At 50.3% G+C, this 18,908-nt stretch overlaps 1 protein-coding gene across 1 annotated transcript; it reads right to left on the bottom strand.

Annotated features, from left to right (window-relative positions):
- Positions 1-12,409: 12,409 nt before the first annotated feature.
- LOC122372718 (palmitoyl-protein thioesterase 1-like) lies at positions 12,410-18,065 on the bottom strand. The gene is made up of 7 exons (XM_043350244.1): positions 17,819-18,065; positions 17,394-17,503; positions 17,063-17,190; positions 16,600-16,755; positions 13,760-13,865; positions 13,068-13,241; positions 12,410-12,581 (listed from the first exon to the last, which is right to left on the bottom strand). Exons 1-7 carry the CDS (start codon positions 17,907-17,909, stop codon positions 12,456-12,458), a joined length of 891 nt encoding a protein of 296 aa, XP_043206179.1. The 5' UTR covers positions 17,910-18,065; the 3' UTR covers positions 12,410-12,455.
- Between the last annotated feature and the right edge of the window lie 843 nt (positions 18,066-18,908).

Raw genomic sequence — 18,908 nt, 5'->3', positions numbered from 1 at the left:
CAACAGCAACTATTCGACAACTTGCAGTCTTTATGCAATTCAATTGATCATCATTAAGTGCATGTGTTGATCCAACTCGTGAATATCCGTAATTATCAGCATTGCGTCTGCTCTAGCAATCAGACCTGACTAAAAGGCCATCCACCTGCGGTCAATAATCCATCACCCTCGGTATTACTGGGCCTGGGACCATTCACTGGGCTCGAGCCCGGTCCGTCTGTCGGCTATTCAGCCAGGCGCAGAGGATGGTGGACTGAGCCGGGTCGGGTCAGACCGGGCCGGACCGGGCCGGACCGGGCCGGACCGGGCCAGCCGGTGACGGGCCGTGACGCCCCGTGGCCGTGCGCGTGACATCCGCCGTGACGGGCGTCACACGCACCGGCTCCGGCCGTGACGGCGGCTTTGTAGGCCGGCTCCGGCTGGCGCTGCCATCGACCGCCGGCTCAATAATGCAGCTCGCTGACCGCCGCGGCCGTAATCAAACACTGGAGCGGCCCGAGTCAGACGGATTACCACCCCACCCAACCCCTGAGGGATCACCGTCAGCTGCACTTCACCCAGTCAACTGACAGACTGCTGCTTCACCTCCCCTGATAGACTGCTGTTCTGGTCAGTCCAGGCAGTGGCGGATTTCAGCCCGCCTGTGACTGAAATCTGACGCACGACTGCGTGGTGTTGGCAGCAGGTATAGAGGCGAAATGGGCAACTTCAGAACTGCCGCGTGGCAGGCAACTGTTCTGTGCATGGGACAGGCAGCTTCTGACTGCACTATGACAGGCAGCCTCTGACTGTTTGCGACTATGACAGGCAGCAATTGACTGCGTGCGACTGTAACAAACAGCTGCCGTATATGTGTCGGCGCTGGCAACAGGTAGCTATTGATCGCGCCCGAGCTAGTAGCCACAGTCCGTGTCAGCCTATAGGCATAACCACTGCCTAGCGGTAGCGTGCATGCCTCAAACAGGCAAATAATAATATCAACCAATGAACCATGAAGTCACTGGCCTATGTTATCAAAACCTCACCGGCTGTCCACTCAGGTGGTCACAACTAGTAGTGGTCACCTAGGAGATAGACAATCCGCCCGCACCACTCGACTCGGGAAGCAATCTAGCCACTGGCTGTGTCCAGCCAGCTAAAGTGTTTTCCCACGTGGATAGCACTAGCAGCGTGGCAGTGGGCTCTCAATGCCGCATCGCATTTCTTGTCATGACAAAGAGTGGGACCTCAATGCGTTTAGACCTGCCTCTGCACAGACCGCACACATAGGAACCACGCAGCGCACTGCCCCGCCACCCCGTAGGACAAACACGCATTCGTCATTTACACACACAGTGGGGCGATTGTTCAGGGCGGTGTGTATATGTGGAAGACAAATAGGGATAGGTTAATGCCCTGGAAACTGCCCCGCGCTCCCCTTCTCCAGCAAACATTCCGGCAAACGGGTCTAACTCCCGACAGGTGGGGAGCGCCGTTACGATCATCGTATGTGTGCATGTATATATTGTTCAATATACCTTATATACATATGCAATGCATAAACGGTTGTTATTGTGTCTGGTGGGCAGCGCATGCAGTGCAGTGCATAATCTTAGGCTGTCAAGTGTCGTGTTGTGACCGTGAATCAAGTGTCGCTGAATCTGATTCCATAACAACAATAATTCCATGATTGTGCCTATTCCACTTCGTAACCAGCCTCAACCACTGTAATTCGATCATTTATAAAGAGGTGCTGCTTGCAGGGTTTAACATAGCTGCAGTCGGTTGCACGTCGCTGTGCATGCAACCCAACTTTTCAAACAAAATGCTTGAGAATCATCAAATAAACCCCAGGTCCATCAGCCGCATGTTTGGAGTTGGGCGATAGTGACAGACAGTAGGCCCTGCAGCGGTGTTTACCCTCGACTTCCCGCAGGACGATCAGCACTCGTATCAATCACCGATAACGCGCTGCAAATCTCGCCACTCGACGCCCAATTGCACACCGCACAGTGCACACTGCTCATCGCACCCGGCGATATCAGAGGGTATTCTATGGTTGTTCCCCAGGTCTGTGCAACTGCCGCAGACTGACGGGGCACAAGGTCCGAATGGCCTGATTGCGACACGGCAGTGTATTCACTCACAGAGTCATGGGGGAGCAAAGTGCAGCATTGTATGGCAGTGTAGTACGGCTAAGATTGTACGAATTGGTGCGTAAAATTGCGTGCATCACATTCCCGTCTACAAATTGTACAACATTTTGTCTCAGTAAAACGTCCATTTGTATATAGGGAAAAGCGCTGTTGTTTTATCCTGTCTGTTTTTTTTTATGTGTATGGTAAATGTGTAACCATCCACCTTTCGAAAGTCAAAACCTCAATTCATTCAGGGTAAACCTTCTTTGACAATCATCTCTTGCGATCGGCTAGACAGTGGTAGCCACGGGATAGAAGAGGATATGATTTCTGTGAGCCAGATAAAATTTTAAGAATTTTTGAAGAGAATATGTCGATGCCCTCTGATAAAATTGTCCTTGGGGTAACCCCCTAAAAGCGATGTTTAGTGGCTGGTCCCTCAAAATATGCACATCCGCCAGCCCCCTCCCCCCCCCCCCCCTGATGGTCGCCTGGAGCACCTTGTGCATTGATGGTCGACTCAGCGCTAGCTTTTCCTCAAGCTGCTTTCTCTGTCAATTGTCTCACCTACCCGAGCAATGCTCGATACGACTCAACTCGCACAGACGTCGTCACGCTGTCCCCTACCTTTTCAGTCGCAGTGGCGACCACAATCCCACTTTGTAGCGACGCGGGCCGGCAGCGGCGGGCCGCAGCCCTTTGTTGCCGGTGTTTGCGAGATCGTTACGCCAACTATTGGACAACTGTCGGCACCGATCATCGCGCCAAGTGCCGCTAATGGCACTCCGGCCCTCAGCGGGTGCACAGTGCACTCACCGGTTCCGAAATGTCCTTGGCCGGACACCGGGGACAGTTGGCGGGTACGGCTGCTCGCTGGAAAATCGATAGCTGTCGCTCATTGATCTGGTCGCAAAAGTAAAGGCCGCCGTCCACTGGTTAGGTGCGCAATTTCCGCGTAATCGTCCAGTGCCTAGAACGCCCTGAAAAGTTGAAGCATTTCAGGTCGTCAGGAGTCGTAAAGTGATCTTTAGTCGTGAGGCGCGTGATTCGGTGCCCAACAGCCGCCAAATAATCGGCTGACTGCGATTCATCGCGCATTCGGCGCTGAACCGCATTCGGCGCGCAGCCCATAGACTTCAATGTTAAATTCGGCGCGTACTAAACCAGTGGACGGCGGCCTTAAGCAGGGATTTGAAAACCGGTATGTTGCTGCTCAAATCATTATAGTGCACTCAAAGAAGAAAGTCACATGAAGTGGCAATGTTTCTATCAATTGTGGGCATTGTGTACATTGCCTAATCAACTTCGAGCGCAACACTTTTTTTATAAATTTAGTCCAAACCTTTTTATAATAGGGATTCACAAGGACAGAGCCAACGCTAAGCGAAGCTTGTTGCGGTGACCCTGCCCTCTACCCTCCGATCGCGCAATTCCGGTTCTATGGCAGAATTTAGAGTCCAAAGTTTTACGTGCGCACATAGCCGCGCACGGCCGGTCCCCTCACTGACTTCGCCTGGCTACGGCCTGCCACCAACCGCAACCATACCTGTCAGGAGGCCCATAAATGTCAAGCGCCCGTCGCGCTTCGAACCCGGACTGTTGTAACCGGGAACGCGTGCTCTCACCACGCGATAGTCCAACGCTCTACCAACTGAGCTACGGGACCGGCTAAACACTGTCAAAGCACATCTAGTAATTTCGCCGCAGCCATTTTCGTCTTCGCCCTGCCCCGCCTAGGCCTACCATTATGCTTGTGAGCATATACCCCAGACAATCGTCCGATTTATTCGAAAATCGACATTCTCCGAGATTCCATGTATCACGTCGTGTGTCCGTATGGCGCCGTTCACGGTCCACCAGCAGCAGCCCCCGGCCTAGAGTCTCCCTCGTCTCCGTCGCCACATTGCCTCGTCAGATCCGTCCGCTATCTCCCGTGTCTCCTCCGGCCCGTCTGTCTCCCCCTGTCTCCGTATGTCTCCGTTTGCGCTCCGCCAGTCACCCTCGGCTGACAGCGGCTCCCGCTCGCCGCCTGACTCGCTCTTGCCTCGTTGACTCCGGGATTTGACGCAGCCCCCGGCTCCCACGCCGGCGGCTATTCATATGATCCCCATAAATACACATAATCCACGGAGGGCGGCCACCGATGAATGTCTGATCGGGACCCGTCCCCGGCTCGTCAGCGCACGTGGCGACATCCAGTGGGTGTGCGACAAACTAACTTACTGCTTGTGCCACAGTGCATGTGAAAAAATCGGGAAACTGATATGGGCTAAGAGCTTATGAAATCGAAGTTGCATCCTTGTTTATGCAATGTAATGCAAAAAAGAGCAATAGGTAATGTCAACGGTCAACTAAGTTCCGCTACAGTTTTGTTGTAGGTGTTGGGAAGTATCAAGTATGGATTCCAATAGGGGCTGAAATTCGGGTCTTTCAGACGTCAGTCACACCATAGGGGAACAGAAACGTCTCCTCTCCTACTGTTAGGTCATATTTCCGACGTGTGCTGTACTGACTGGGAATTAACGCAACCAAAATCCCATGCAGTAGGCACCGGCATCTTGTGCCCCTTGCAAGCCAAACGAGATCTCTGCACCTCTAAAGCAACTCTTCCACAAGAGAAAGGTTAACAAAATAAAGAGACGTTGGTGAACTGAGGACTGCTCAAAGCTTTGGGTCGCGCCCCTGAAGACAGAAGACATCGGAGACATGGGACGGCGCAGCCCAAGCCGCAGTGGAAATATATAGGGTTAGCTGACGTCTGACAGGAGGCGCCAGTGGCAAGAGGACATCAGTGATGGGAGAGTGCTGGGCACGAGAGGAGCCCCTGTGCCTGTCCAATGGGACATAATGAAACGGAATGGCGATGAGCCATCATGGCGTTCCGTTTTTAGATCGATCTGCGGCTTGATGGTCGTTCAAACCGTTCCACCGCTGGGAAACCGAGCAAGAGTATTGCGGATGAAAGACTCTAGGGGTGCAGTCGGTAGCCAAGGAGGGGCCGGTCTCTATAAATTGCGTTTTCGTGTTTGCGTTCAGCTGGGAGTTGCTCGGTGAGGCAGGGGTTCAGAGTGAGCTTCTCTCTCCCAGGGGCGTTATTACCCCTGGACGCCCCGGCGTCCCCGGCCCCCCGGACGGACTGGAATTCCAGAGGCGGTCGGCGCGGGCTGGTCCCCCAGTGGCCCGCCGGCCCGGGTCAATACGACCCCGTGTCACGCCGCCCGGACACGCGGCGCCGCCACGTGCCGGCTCAGCGGCACGTGGCGCCGGCACGGGGACGCCGCCACGAGCGCGCCTAATGAGCCGGCCACAAAGGCGGTGGCAGCGCCCGCTTTGTCCCCTCGGCGAAGCGAGCAGCGCAGACAAGATTCGATCATGTTATCTGGGCGCGATGGGGCGGCGATTCGACCACCCCGGCCAGGGGATCGAACCGACCTTCCCGCCGGCTGGCTTCAAGTCCCACCGCCCTTCTCGCGTTGAGGTCCCGCCGTTTCCATTGAAATCGATAAATGCGTTAAAATGCGCCTAGGAGAACTTCTAATGTAAAGCGCAGGAGGTTTTCGGTTGCCATCCTTGTCGCTGTCTCCATCACGATCACCGTTTTGGTTCCCCGCTGTTTCCAGCTCGCTACCGAGCGCCTCCCGCTGTCCCGGTCCCTCCCCCTCCCCTCACCGCCTCCGGTACCCCACGGAGGGTCTCAGCTAGCTCTGCTCTCTCCTTGGATCTCGGCTGAGGGCGTGGCCCAGCCCGTCTGGACGATCGATCCTTCTCCGTCGGCCATGCTGCCAGAGAAAACTACCCTGCTCTACCGGAGTCTACTGGGATGAGATGTCAAGCTACCGGGCTGGCAGCTCTAAACCCGCTCCAATATAGGTACACGGTATCTTATCAGCAGTTCATTCACAGATTCGATTTATTCTCCGTCCTACGAATAAAGCTAGGTTCTAGCTTCAGTAATTGATTTTCAAAAGGACTAAAATTTAAGGACTAAAAGTACTTTAGCTCCCTATCAATATCAGTGGCTACTGCATTCAAAATAAAATGAGAAACAGATAATTATAAATCAGGTCCTTACTCCATTTTTATTATGCTGAATAATAAGAAAAATGCGCTGGCGACGGAGCTATATCGGAAGCTTTATCGCCCCAATTTCAAATGTGACAGACTTATAGTGGTACGTAATGCGGGGGATACCCTCGGTACACCTACCGGGCACCATCTTATCTACCTTCATGTCTTTGAAGCTCTTATCCATCCTCTGTGACATAACAAGGCTATAGTGGCAATGACAGCAGCATTGATAACGTAAACATTGAATAACATTATCAAAGTTTTCCTTAGTTCATTTTTTGTTTTGCGTCGCGGATACCTACACAGTACACATGTATACGGATAAGTGAAATTTTGACTTTATTATCATTTTCGTCAAATTAAATCCACAATCCACTGTATTAAAGGTTTAATATAATTTGCCATCGACGGTAAGTACCTACTACTTACAATCTGATAATGATAGCAGAGATAGGTCATCGAACTGTTTTTAGGACACCATTCGCCATCCTTTGTGATATAGAGAGCACATTGCACACTGCACTGTGCAATGTGCATGTGGCCCGCGCTGATCCGGTGACAATCCAGGCCGCCATCAGCTGAGATCGTCCAGCGGTTTCAGAACAGTCTGCACCAGGCTGCGGCGATGTCGTCTGTTCGCGGACGGTGAACCGGCTAATTCCGTGTCCGAAGACCCGCAATCACGTCGGCAATTGATTGAGTCCGACGTTTGTACGTTTTCCCGCCGGCACCACGCTGGCTAGGGTGGTAAGTGTACGCCACAGCCAGACTGCGACAGAGACAGGTGGACTGTGACAGACAAACTGTGACAGGTGACAGACGGACTGTGAAAGACAGACGGACTATGACAAATGAACTGTGACAGTCCAGCTGTGACAGGGAGTCACGGGTGCGTATTATTTAGGACAGGGTTCATAATGTCCAGGGCACGATGTGTCCCACAGGGATAGACTGACAAATGTCAGACAAACTGTGTCAGAGGTCATAAGGCTGTGGCAGGTGACAGACGGACTGTGACACTGCAGCAAGTGACAGACGGACTGCTACAGGTGACAGACGGATTGTGAGTTGTGACAGGGAATAGACGGACTGTGACAGACTGGCTGTGGCAGTGGACAGATGGACTGTGACAAACGAACTGTGACAGATGGGTGGACTGTGATAGGCAGACTGTGAGAGGGAGCTTATTCGGTAATGTGTGCTCTATCCATTTCCGATCTTTTGGTTTTTTATCTATTCATGGCACATTGGGGTGCGCTGTGCACCATCCAGTTTCCATTCCCGTTCCATTCGTGGGCAGTGCGTACTAACCTCTATTATTCAGCTGTCTAAATGTTCCATCCATTCCTATTCTATCCATACTTGGTTCGTATGTGTGCCCTGTTCCTTCCTCATCCATTTCTGGATCGTCCGTGTGTGCTCCATCACCCGCGTTCCTGCTCCGTCTGTGTCTTTCCGGCCAGGCTGCCAGCCGAGGCAGGACCCCCGCCGACGTCCCTCGGCAGACCGCGGGCCGGGTCGGACGTCACATCTAGCGCATTTCCTGCCGGCTGATTGCACCCCTCCTCCCTCCACTAATGTCAGATCGATGCAATCGTGCACGTGTCGTCCACATTGTCCCCGGGGTGCGGGGACCGGGGGCCGTCTCGGAGGCCGACCGGCCGCTGTGTTTGCGCATCTATTTGGCTGCTATTGGGGTGGTTGGCCGTCGTGCCGCACGTGCCGTCATAGGGGACCGCCGGCGCCGGCGGCGGCGCGCCAGCCGCATTAAAACGGGCACCGGTCGCCATGGTAACGACGCAGAGCGACCGGACGATGCTCGGTGGTGCGGGCACAAGTGGCCACGCTCAACATCTGGCTAACGACTTGGGATCGCCACGGGGGCACCTAGGAGGGAGCTGGCGGCCCCGCTGGATGGCCGGGCGCAGCGGGGAGCGGCGCGAATAGCCCTCAGGGGTGTCCTCATCCGCCGGCACGGAGGGCAGCGCGCTGATGGCGGCAGGGCTGCCGGTACAGACGCGTAATGCACTGTCACCGCGTGTGTTACGGGATAGGTGAGCTATCAGCCCAACACTGGGTGCTAACTGCTATAGTTCGTTTTTCTTAAGTTTGCCCCTCACTGTAAACGTCTCTTTGAACACAGCACGAGAATTGCTAGCTGAATTACTGAGAAAACTGGTTAGCGCACATTGTATTGCAGATATGAATAATATTTTCAAAAATAATTTTTGAACACCGACGATCGCTATTATGTTAAGCGCCGTGCAATTTATTTATTAGTTCAGACAAAATTCCTGAGAAGTCGTCTATCCCTGTGGGGCTGTAGGTATGGGCAAATACGAGCTACGAGTCTGTGAAATAGTAAATAAATTTGATGAAATTGATTGTCTGTGAAATCTTGTCAAATCAGTGTGCGCCAACCAGCTTTCTCAGTAATTCAGCTAGCAATTCTCGTGCTATGTTCAAAAAGACGTTTACAGTGAGGGGCAAACTTTTAAAAAACGCACTATAGCTGATAATCACATGGCCCAGCCCATACAGTTGTAGTCATTGTGTGCAGTCTTCAGAAAGATAACGGTGCTTCCTGCCGTCTCTTATCGGCGAAGTAAAGCCGAATTAATCTGCACACTGATATCTGCACAGCATCTGCCTGCTGGGGTCTCAAGTACAGACCGATCACCGACACCCCCCGAACACGGTCTGCAATGTTCTATCAGACCGATAACCCGCCTGCTAGGTCAACAGCTGCTGGGGTTTACAGAACTATACCCCTCGTCTGTTCCGAGTCTTCGAACCGATGCCCTCCTCCGTCTGCCCGCGTCTCCGGGTCTCCCCACTCCGTCGGCCGGTGGCCACGGCCGTCGCCGCCGTCCGGTAGCCGATTTATACAGTAATCAGTAGATGGCCGCCGGCCTCCCTTGGGTCCATTAGTGCTGAGGGAGTGCCGCTCCCTCCGAGAGCCCCTGCCGACCGCCGCGTGCCCGAGTAGTTATACCCAGGCTGAGTCACGACTCTGAGCCTGAGTCGGCGAGGCGGAGGCGCATAAGGCGACTGGTGTTGTAAATACTAGCCCGAGTCGACGCCAGAGGCATAGTCCCCAGTACCTACTGTAATATCACGCATGGCCCCCAGTATGGCAATAACACGCTTAGTCCCCAGCGGTGTTGTATCACGGCATACCTCCATTTGTGTTATATGGCAGGCTGAGCCAACGCTGCAGGTAGCACAGCCCTCAGTAGCGTCATGTCTATAGTCAGCCGTCAGCTTGATCAACCTGTTGTCGCATGAAAGATCGCACAGTCTCCACTGGTTCCGTCCAAAAGTGTCCACTGCTTCTGTCATCTGCAGTAACAATAACTATGGAAGACTGAGCCTGTGGTCCGTGAAATATTCACTGAGTCGCATAACTTTTATCGCGTCACGGTAGCTGCAAGTTCTGACTATATGTCTCCCTGTGTGCTTGCGTGTATGTACAGTCGTCTGCAGAATGATGTTCCACTCCTAAGAATCTATCAGTTCACTGGAACGCTAGGTTGTCCCGTTTGTAACGTTAATTTCGAGCGTTGGGTCACAGCCAGCTTTTAACTTTAAACTCAGCCCGTGTGATGCGGTACAGCCTACCACTCCAGGCAACTGTTTGCCTGAGAAAAGTGGAGCGTCATCCTGTAGTCAACTGTACAGTGTACATGCATACATACCTACGTTATAAAAGCATATCCGTCTGTACGTCTGTCCGTAATCCGTATGTGTCCGTCTGTCTATCTGTCTGTCTGTCTGTCTGTCTGTCTGTCTGTCTGATTGTCTGTCTGTCTGTGTCCGTCCGTCCATCGTCCGTCTGTCTGTCTGTCTGTCTGTCTGTCTGTCTGTCTGTCTGTCTGTCTGTCTGTCTGTCTGTCTGTCTGTCTGCCTGCCTGTCTGTCTGCCTGAGTAATGCTCCCTCCCCGCACCCCACCGCCACAGCCAGAGACGGCCGCCCGCGGCGTTCACGCGACGGGCGCAATAATGGCGCGCCGGAGACAGTCCCGATGCGCTGCTCACTCGCCGGCGCCGCCTTTATGCGTGTCTGTTGAACCGTGCTCCGCGACTCGTCTGTGGGCCGCTAAAAAGGCGGCCGACAGTGCGCCGCGGTGGGGGCTGCCCGTCGGGTCCGGCACCTGTGTCTGTGCCGACACCGGAGCGTCGGCGACGGAGCTGTGAATACCACCAGCGACGACACGCCGCCGAAAACGAGCCGTAAAAATCCCCACAAGTATTCACAGGATTCGCATGAATGACCGCGAACACTTCGGCAGCCGCCGATGCTCTTTTCTCTATCAGAGGGGAGGTCTATCTGTGAGCTTTGTGGGGCCAGTGGAGGAGGATAAGGCTATGTGAACCTTGAGCGGTCCTGGGAACTATTTAATCAAATTCACTATTATACACTGGATGTGATGTGGTGGTATTCACCGGGCCCCTCAAAAGGCGGGTTTATTCAGCTCATCACATTCAAGGATCAGTTCAGACTGTTCAGTGTTCATTGTTGCATTTACAGCTGAGCCATATTACACGGAGGAAATGCGACGCAATGGCTCATGCTGAATAGAGTATTCATCTGAGTCCTTGTGGCTTTATTTATATGTGAGTGCTCTGTGGTCTTTAGTAGAACTTTCACTCCAAAACTCTTTTTACATTTCAAGGTTTAACCCGCGCGGGGCTGGGGTCTCCAGCCGAACGCGCGGGGCTGGGGGGGGGGGGTAAATTTTACCCCCCCTGTTATCTCCCGAACTAATGGTCCGATTTGGAAAATTCAAACGCCAATCGAAAGATCTCATCACGAACAACTAAAAACATGTACTTAATTTTAAGTTTGAGGTCAAGGTCAAGGTCAGGTCAAGGGTACAAATTGCAAGTTCCTACAGTATCGGCCTTGCACCGTAGTTGCCGAAGAATGGAGTCATGGACTGAGACTGATCGCCCAAAACGTGTTCTTAGGCTACCAAGACAATATTCGTTGCATACAATATCATTCAGAGGTCAAGGTCAAGGTCAGGTCAGGTCAGGTCAGGTCACCAAAAACAAAATATAGAAAAGGGCATGTGCGACACATGTTTTATGGGTCATTTTACTCATAGAATTCAATAGGCACACTCAATAAGTGATATGGACCACCTCTTGATGAATTTCAGGTCGAGGTCAGGTCAAGGTCAGGTCAAGTGAGGTCAAATTTTGAAGTTGGTTGCTAAGACCTAAAAAGGTGTCTATCTGATGCAGTTTTTCACGGCGAGTCGAATGGTGCTATTTTTGTTTCCGTACGAGGTCTAGAACTTCCAAAAAAAGTCATTTTTCAAAATTTTTGTGTGTCGTGACGTCATACAATTTTGAATAACTCCCACATTTTTGAACCGATTCTTCTAAAACTTGGTATGTAGGTACACATAGACCACTTCTCTGACATATATTCCGGTTTTTTCGATACACTCAAAATTTTGGATTTTATAGCTATTTTCCCAAAAAAGTCAGTTTTTTGGAAAAATTTTGGCCAAAATTTAAAATTTTCAAAAAACCGAGATAGCCATTTGATAGACAAAGTGAAATTACGTATATCCTTTTTTGTTACGTCTTGATTCCTTTAACAATGAAGATGTTAGCGGCGTTTGAACTTTTGCCGTTTTTGAGGCGAAAATGGCGAACATGACGTCACTAAAACGTCAATTTCTCAAAAATTTTCCGACGGATTTCGCTCAAATTTTCAGGGAACGTGTCAAATTGATGTAAGAAAAGGTACTGAAAGTTTGGCGGCGCTGCGCGCCGCCGTTTTTGAGATATTGCAAAAATTCGCGAGGGGGGGTAAAATTTACCCCCCCCAGCCCCGCGCGGGTTAACTGTTAGTCTTTTTTTCCTACTGTTTTAAAGCTCTTTGTCGAATAGCGTTAGTTAGAATCCATGTAGTGGCAAGTAACGAAACCTCGGGTGCTAACTGCAAAGACGCAAAAAGGCATAAGACACGTTTTGTGCGGATAATATTTAAACTTCTATGGCCACGACCTCAGTTCCCTATGGTCCCTACTCCCTATACCGAATTACTTACCCAAAGCACAGGATAATCATGAGTTAAATATTACGGACAATGTTATTTCAACCATAGCGTACCACTATGATTAATTAGCCCGGTCCGAGGGACAACTAAATAGACAGGACTTCAGTCGATGACTATCCAACATAAGATTTAAGCCGAAAGACATGGCCACACGGCACGTTTTTATTCATTCATCACAGGATACGGACGAGCCTCTACTTGAGGTACACGTTGATGATGTTCTCCACCAGCCAGTCGATGCTGAACTGGAGGTGGTCCCCCTCCGTCTCCAGCATCGCCAGTTTGCCGTCTGCGTCCAGCTGCTGCAGTCCCAGGTAGTCCTATACCACGAGAGAAAAGTTACAAGTATTTGAAAGCAGTCCCATCATATGAGATAGCGCAAATGCTACGAGGATCAAAACGGCTATATATATAGTAGCATTTATTAAAGTATATATTCACTTTTTGTGCTTGTTTGTCGTTCCTCATCCCGTCCGTAGGATGTTAGGCGTTTGCAAGCATCCCGTCTTCCTAATGTTTGTTTCGTTCGCCGAACGCACGCCCCCTTCCCTGCGCCTAGAAGTGATGGCTAGTAGGACTCAACCGATCTACACTTCTTACCTCATCCTATGATTGAACGACAACAACGATGTCAAGAAAAAAGTAGATAAACCAATAATGTGATTCGCTATACCCGTACCCGTACGGCCGATGAGCTGGCGCACCCGACGGCCGACATCCGCTGTGGAGCGCCCAAATGCGACGCCCGCGTCATCTATAACAACCAGCCCGACCGGCCTGTGACGGTGGCGCTCTGGTGCACTCACCTCCGTGTAGATCGGGGTCTGCTGCAGCGGCACCACCACCTGGTCCTGGCCCAGGGCGTAGAAGCCAAAGTGGGAGGACTCGCGCGGCACCACCATCGTGTCGTTGGAGAACATCACCAGCACCAGATTCTCCAGCTTGTTCAGGTTCTCCTTGTAGGTCTCGTTCTTCACATCCTGTACGCAAAAGAACGGGACAGGAGCCGATTTAAGATAGTGAAGTAAAACGAATATGACAATAACGACCAAACAGTTGATAAAATACCATTTTATTTAAAGGAATAAGTCGTAAGTGCTGCAAAAATATAAAATCAAAAATAATCAACACTTCCCGCTTGAGGGTCGAGAAAGTGAAACGACTTATCTTATCAAGAAAAGGAAATCGCTAAGAGTGACTTGAATTATACAAGTGACCAACAAATGCCAATGAGGCATGTTTAACTTTTCACTTATACTGACAAAAAGGGCCCTTTCCAGCAGAGGCTCGCTCGATGGCCCCAGGTATCCGTGCAGTTTCCTCGTTTATGCACTGATCCCCGAACCAAACCGTCGAACGCTTGATTTATTCTCCTATGACAAATAGGTTCTGGTTGTTGCGACAGAAAAATGCCTACTCGACACAATTACAGCCTAGGACGCATGGGAGCATGGAGTTGACCTCTAGCTGTACGTCACAAGTCTCCTAGCCGGCTCACCCGTTCGTTGTTGATGTCGGCGAGGAACTGGGACACCTCGACATACTGCTGCTGTTTGAGGGGGTCGTGCCAGTACTGGGCCTGCGCCAGATGAGACTGCACGAAACTGAAAATGACAGGACGGATATGTGCGCGTCAGATTACATGGCCGTTCCGCGGTGAATGAAATACCCCACTGCAGACGACGGTTCCGGTCGTAGACCATAGGTTTCTCTTCATTCTGTTTCTCTTTTTCTTCTTTTCGGGCTAGGTATACTGAGGTAAAAAGCTATTCGGGGGCTAGTAAGAAAATGTGCGCTCAGCTAGTACATACAAAAACGTAGCCTCCGCCACGGGTACACGGCATATCGGAGATAATGTAGCGTAGCATAGCTGGTGAGAAGCACCGCAGGCTCACAAGGTGGCGCCGTTCCCAGCCTTGAAACTGGGCCTCGCCCATCAAATAAACTCTCCCGACTCCTCGCCCGTCTCACATAAACTTTAAAGAGGACAGCTTGCAGACTTTGGAGCCAGAGTCATTGGCCAACATTGGTACTATAGATAGCGTGCCGATTCTGAGTTACTTGATTAGGAAAAACAAAAGCCCAATAGATAAGACTGCATCGTTGCATAGGCGGAATACCAATCTATTTGCTTCTTTTCTTTGTTTTCTATACACTGACAACCAAAACGATTCTCTATTCCCTTTGATCATGGTGTGTCATGCTATAACTCTGCCGTTTTCCTGGCGGAATGCCCTTAAGATACTCAAATGATTCCTCAAATGATTCCTTTTAAGCATATCAGGGGTTTTGGTCTAAAACAACACCCTGATCATTTTCTTCAAACATACCCAAACTATACCCTCATTCTTTAAATACCTCCCTTGAATTCTTCTAATATACCCTAGTGTACAGTCTCTGCCGCTACTGTCAGATACCGTACCTGTGCCGCTCGGCGCCTCCGGCGGTGACCGGTCGGCGGGCCGGGACTGGCCGGCCGGGCGGGCGGGACGGGCAGTCGCTCCCTGGACGTGTTGCTGACCACTAATACAGCACCAAACGCGGTGCCGTCTTCGCTGAGTGCGTGTGGGCGGTGCGACGACATAACAGGCAGCTATAAGCTTGTTTTGACGCGCGGTATGGGCAGCTATAACCAGTCGCGGCGCAAGTGCGTTTGAGCCAGGTGATTCGCAACCGCCACCCAATCAGCATACTGCAATCCAGTGCCGGCAGTGACGTACATGACACGTGATCAGACAGCTGGGCCGAAAGCGCGCCAATTTTCAAAGGGTTTGAGCGCGCCAGTTGAGTTTGAGCGTGCAGTGGAGAAGGACGGTTGTGCTCAGCGCGGGTGATAGCGGGTGTGTAGTGTGTGCATTGATCATTCGAGCAAAGGACGTCGTGGAGGACATCGAAAGCACAGCTGTGGAACCCAGAAAAGACGAAACCTGCACGACAACGACTTTTCGGCGTGCCGGAAACCGGAAAATTCACCCAAGAGACCCTTGGTGGGCGTGTTTGCCCGCACCCGGTGTAGATCTGCATGACTATTTTACGGTCAGCGCCCGGACCCGAGCAGTGCGCAGTATCTGGTCCTATTATCCCTTTTACAGGGTCCCGCATATAAGTTTTGTCTGGTAAAAATGTGTCGTGTAAGCTGCTAGGTGAAAGTCAGCAATTGTTACAGGAGTATGCAATGCTCTAATGACATCTCTTTGGTAATGAACAGTTATTTAACATACACACCATTTTTGCGTTGCTGAAACCACCGTTGATTTTCGTGTTTTATAACCGAAATAGATATTAAATATCCATTCATGATGATCTCAGATTTACTTATCCCAAGTTGCGTCTTATCGGAAGAGAAACGGTGAAGCTATGTCCATGCTGTTGTCACCAATGTAAAACATGAATAATAATAAAAGACCAAATGTCTGAGTTTTGGATGTGTTACGATATGTAAAGGGAAATTGGATGAGGGAGCTGAGAGTAATGAGACAGTTTCTGAGCAAGTTCTACGACGAATATACCTAGGGCATTATTATTTTCCCTTCTGGGTTTATGTGGGGTCTAATGCAAGAATACATTGAGATCAGTGATGGAAATCACAGAATAATATACGGGAGTGTTAAGTGGTATAATGCGAGTATATAGTTTGCAAAATATTCCCCTTGTACGCTTAGAAGGAATACTAGAGGTTTCGATGTAAGGGTATTTTGGTAGGTTAAAAGGAGTGTACTGTGGGTATGGCAGGGAATAGAACAGGAATCATATTCCTTTCCTCTTCGTTACTTACTAGGGTATATTAGAAGAATTCAAGGGAGCTATTTAAAGAACAAGGGTATAGTTTGGGTATATTCGAAGAAATGATCAGGGTGTTGTTTTAGACCAAAACCTCTAATATGCTTAAAAGGAATCAAAAAGGTTTTCAGTGTAGGGTATATTAGAAGAATTTCAGAGCGGTATTCAAAGAAAGTGTATTTGGGGTATATTCGGAGAAATGATCAGGGTGTTGTTTTAGACCAATTCCCCTAATATGCTTAAAAGGAATCAAAAAAGCTCTCAGTGTAGTTCGTTTTCTTCATATTTCCCACATGTCAAATGTCAATTTACTCAGGCATTGTAACTAAACCTAGTTTTCTATTCCAGCCTGAGTCCATTAAAATCAACCTTTGCGATAAGACTGACGTGTTGAATTTCGTCCGGTAACCTAGTAACCAACCACTATATTGCCAGTAATTCACACTTCACAATTCATATGCTATTTCTGACCGACCACATTTCAAGCTCGACGCCTTCCGATAAACGGCACTGATCACTAAATGTGTTACAACAAACGGCACTGTTACGGTGATTTACCTTTCATAAGCTCCATAGTCGAGCAGCTCCCGGACGATTTCGCAGACACCCTCAGTACCGAGACAGTTGGGGAGTCCGAACACGCCCTGGTGCTGTCCGCCAAACGTGATGAGGTTCTTCATCGGCGGGCTGGGACACCGCTGCGCCACTGCCCGCCTGACCTCACACACACACCACACCAGGCCAAGGTCAAGGACACAATGAGACAACACGCGCACAATATTTATACAGAATACATATTAATCGAATCCCGCACGAGGTTTTCTAAACATGCACATTCGACGAGGTACGAGATACCTTGGGCGTGTTGATCTACACCGAACAAATAAAAAATTTTGATCATGGTCTTACCTGAAACTTAAAATTAAATGGGAAAGGATACAAATAATAAAGATATTCGTTCATCACGCATACCAGCATTCGGGATGATGTCATGACTGCCTCAACTTCTGTCTACACTCACAGAAACTGTCCTCCCTGGGAGAAGCCCATGGCGTTGTATCCGCCCTGAAGGCTCTCATCAGCAGCGATCTTCTGGCAGGCCTCCTCCACTTGGGCATCGATCGGCATGAAAAATCCGTTCAGGGTGTCCTGGGGCGGATCATTTTCACTTAGCTGTTTTGTTTGAATTTGATGAATTAACTCAAGAGTACTGTCTGCGCGTTTACATATTATGCATGTATAGAAGGTAAGATTGGCCCGTGGAGTGTATTGAAGAGAGTATCGATAACTAGGAAAAAGCGTGAAGCTTGTGAATTTGTTTACATATTTTTAGCTACCATGCATGTTCTCACATCTATGATGTTGGGGCCGATCATCAGAGATCGCACGTAGACGCCGGGGATGTTCTCCTCCACTGTCCGCTTGATCATTCCCATGCTGGTCGGGAGGCAGCACGAATCCCCTGTGGATAGTCGAGGTAGGTGTCAATGAATGAACCGGAAAAGGAACTGTTCGCCGAAAAAGCTCCGAAAGGTTCATCGCTGCTAAGTTGCCTCACGTCAGCTTTACTGATCTCAGGCAGCTTTTGCCAAATTGTCAGGGAACTCAGATTTGTTTTTCAATAGAAAAACACAATTCTAAAGAATAGTGTTTTAACTATTGAGCTAAGTTGCCTCACGTCAGCTTTATTGACAGAGCTAGTGGAAGCATTGATTGCCAGCTGTCGCTGTTCACCAGAAATCCGGCAAAGATATTTCTTTGGCATCTTTCCACTTACCCATTCCATGCCACAGAATGACGGGAGTGGGCTCCTGCGCCGCAACTGTCACCAGCAGCAGGCTCAGCGGCAGGGCCCAGGAGACGGCCATGGCGGACGAATAGCGGCTCTTCTCGGCTCAGCACCGGCGGCGACTGAGCAGTAGCACACTCGCCGTGAGACCGTCCTTATGGGAGCGCCGTGTCAGATACGGCCGACCCCACCCTGCTGGGAGCCAGCCACCTGTGCCGCGCTCAGTCCCCGCCCAGCAGAGGTGGATGATACTTCCGAGTGTATTTGATATTTTAGACCGAATTCCTAGTGAAGCCGTCCAAATCTTGCTCACGACGAAGGGATCTAGTGGCCTTATCATCTTGTCTTCATCAATGCACAGAAAACGGAATCAATAGGCCGATTTGAAAACTTGTAAAAACATTCGAATTCTTGTTTTCCTAATCATGTCATATTCTAACTAATCATAATCAGCACTTGGGCAGTTGGCATTAATGATCCCCGGTACGTTCATTGCCGCTGGGCCGCTGGCTATCGGACTCGGTCTCTTCCACTGACGTGCCCTGTCCAATACCGGTTGCCCCGCGACACCCCAGGGTTCCCACAGGAGCGTGTGCCTTGTGACCGCAGGGGGGGCACCCCCACCCCACGGCTACGACTATGCCCAGTTGTCCACCAACATGGCTGGAGGCTGGAAGCGCTATGTGACACGTTCACTGGCAGGTGTGGCGCTCGTCACGACCTCTGCGCTTCTGCTCTGCTCAAACGGCCGTCTACGACTCACTTACAGGTAAACAATGAGCAGTGTGTGCTGTGTGTATTTTTTGCTTTACATGATTCATAACGTATGGGTGTAGTGAATGGGTTGTGAAGTGAACGATTATCTTTTACGCTTCGGGGTGTTTTTCCCATCATTCTGGAAAAAAATCTGGCAAAATAAATATGCGGCTTCCAAGCAACTTGAAAAATGTGATACCTTGTAAATGTTAATCACATCTCATCCTACTCAAAACTCCATTTTTGTATGTTTAAGAGTGTTCTCTCGACCTGGGAGCCATCGTTCAGACATTCATGGCCGAAAGTACTCTAATACAAGACT

Source organism: Amphibalanus amphitrite, unplaced genomic scaffold (genome assembly GCF_019059575.1).
Source record: "Amphibalanus amphitrite isolate SeventyFive unplaced genomic scaffold, NRLGWU_Aamphi_draft 001391F_arrow, whole genome shotgun sequence".
In the NCBI taxonomy this organism is placed as follows: Eukaryota; Metazoa; Arthropoda; class Thecostraca; order Balanomorpha; family Balanidae; genus Amphibalanus; species Amphibalanus amphitrite.
Note: the sequence above shows the minus strand (reverse complement) of the source record. Positions and strands in the feature narration are given on the sequence as shown.

Coding starts and splice junctions, on each gene's coding strand:
- LOC122372718 (XM_043350244.1), bottom strand. CDS start 17,909: ATGGCCGTCTCCTGGGCCCTGCCGCTGAGCCTGCTGCTGGTGACAGTT. Junction 17,191..17,393: donor TCGGCCCCAACATCATAGAT/GTGAGAACATGC, acceptor GATCCGCCCCAG/GACACCCTGAACGGATTTTT. Junction 12,582..13,067: donor AGACCCCGATCTACACGGAG/GTGAGTGCACCA, acceptor CTCGTGGTATAG/GACTACCTGGGACTGCAGCA.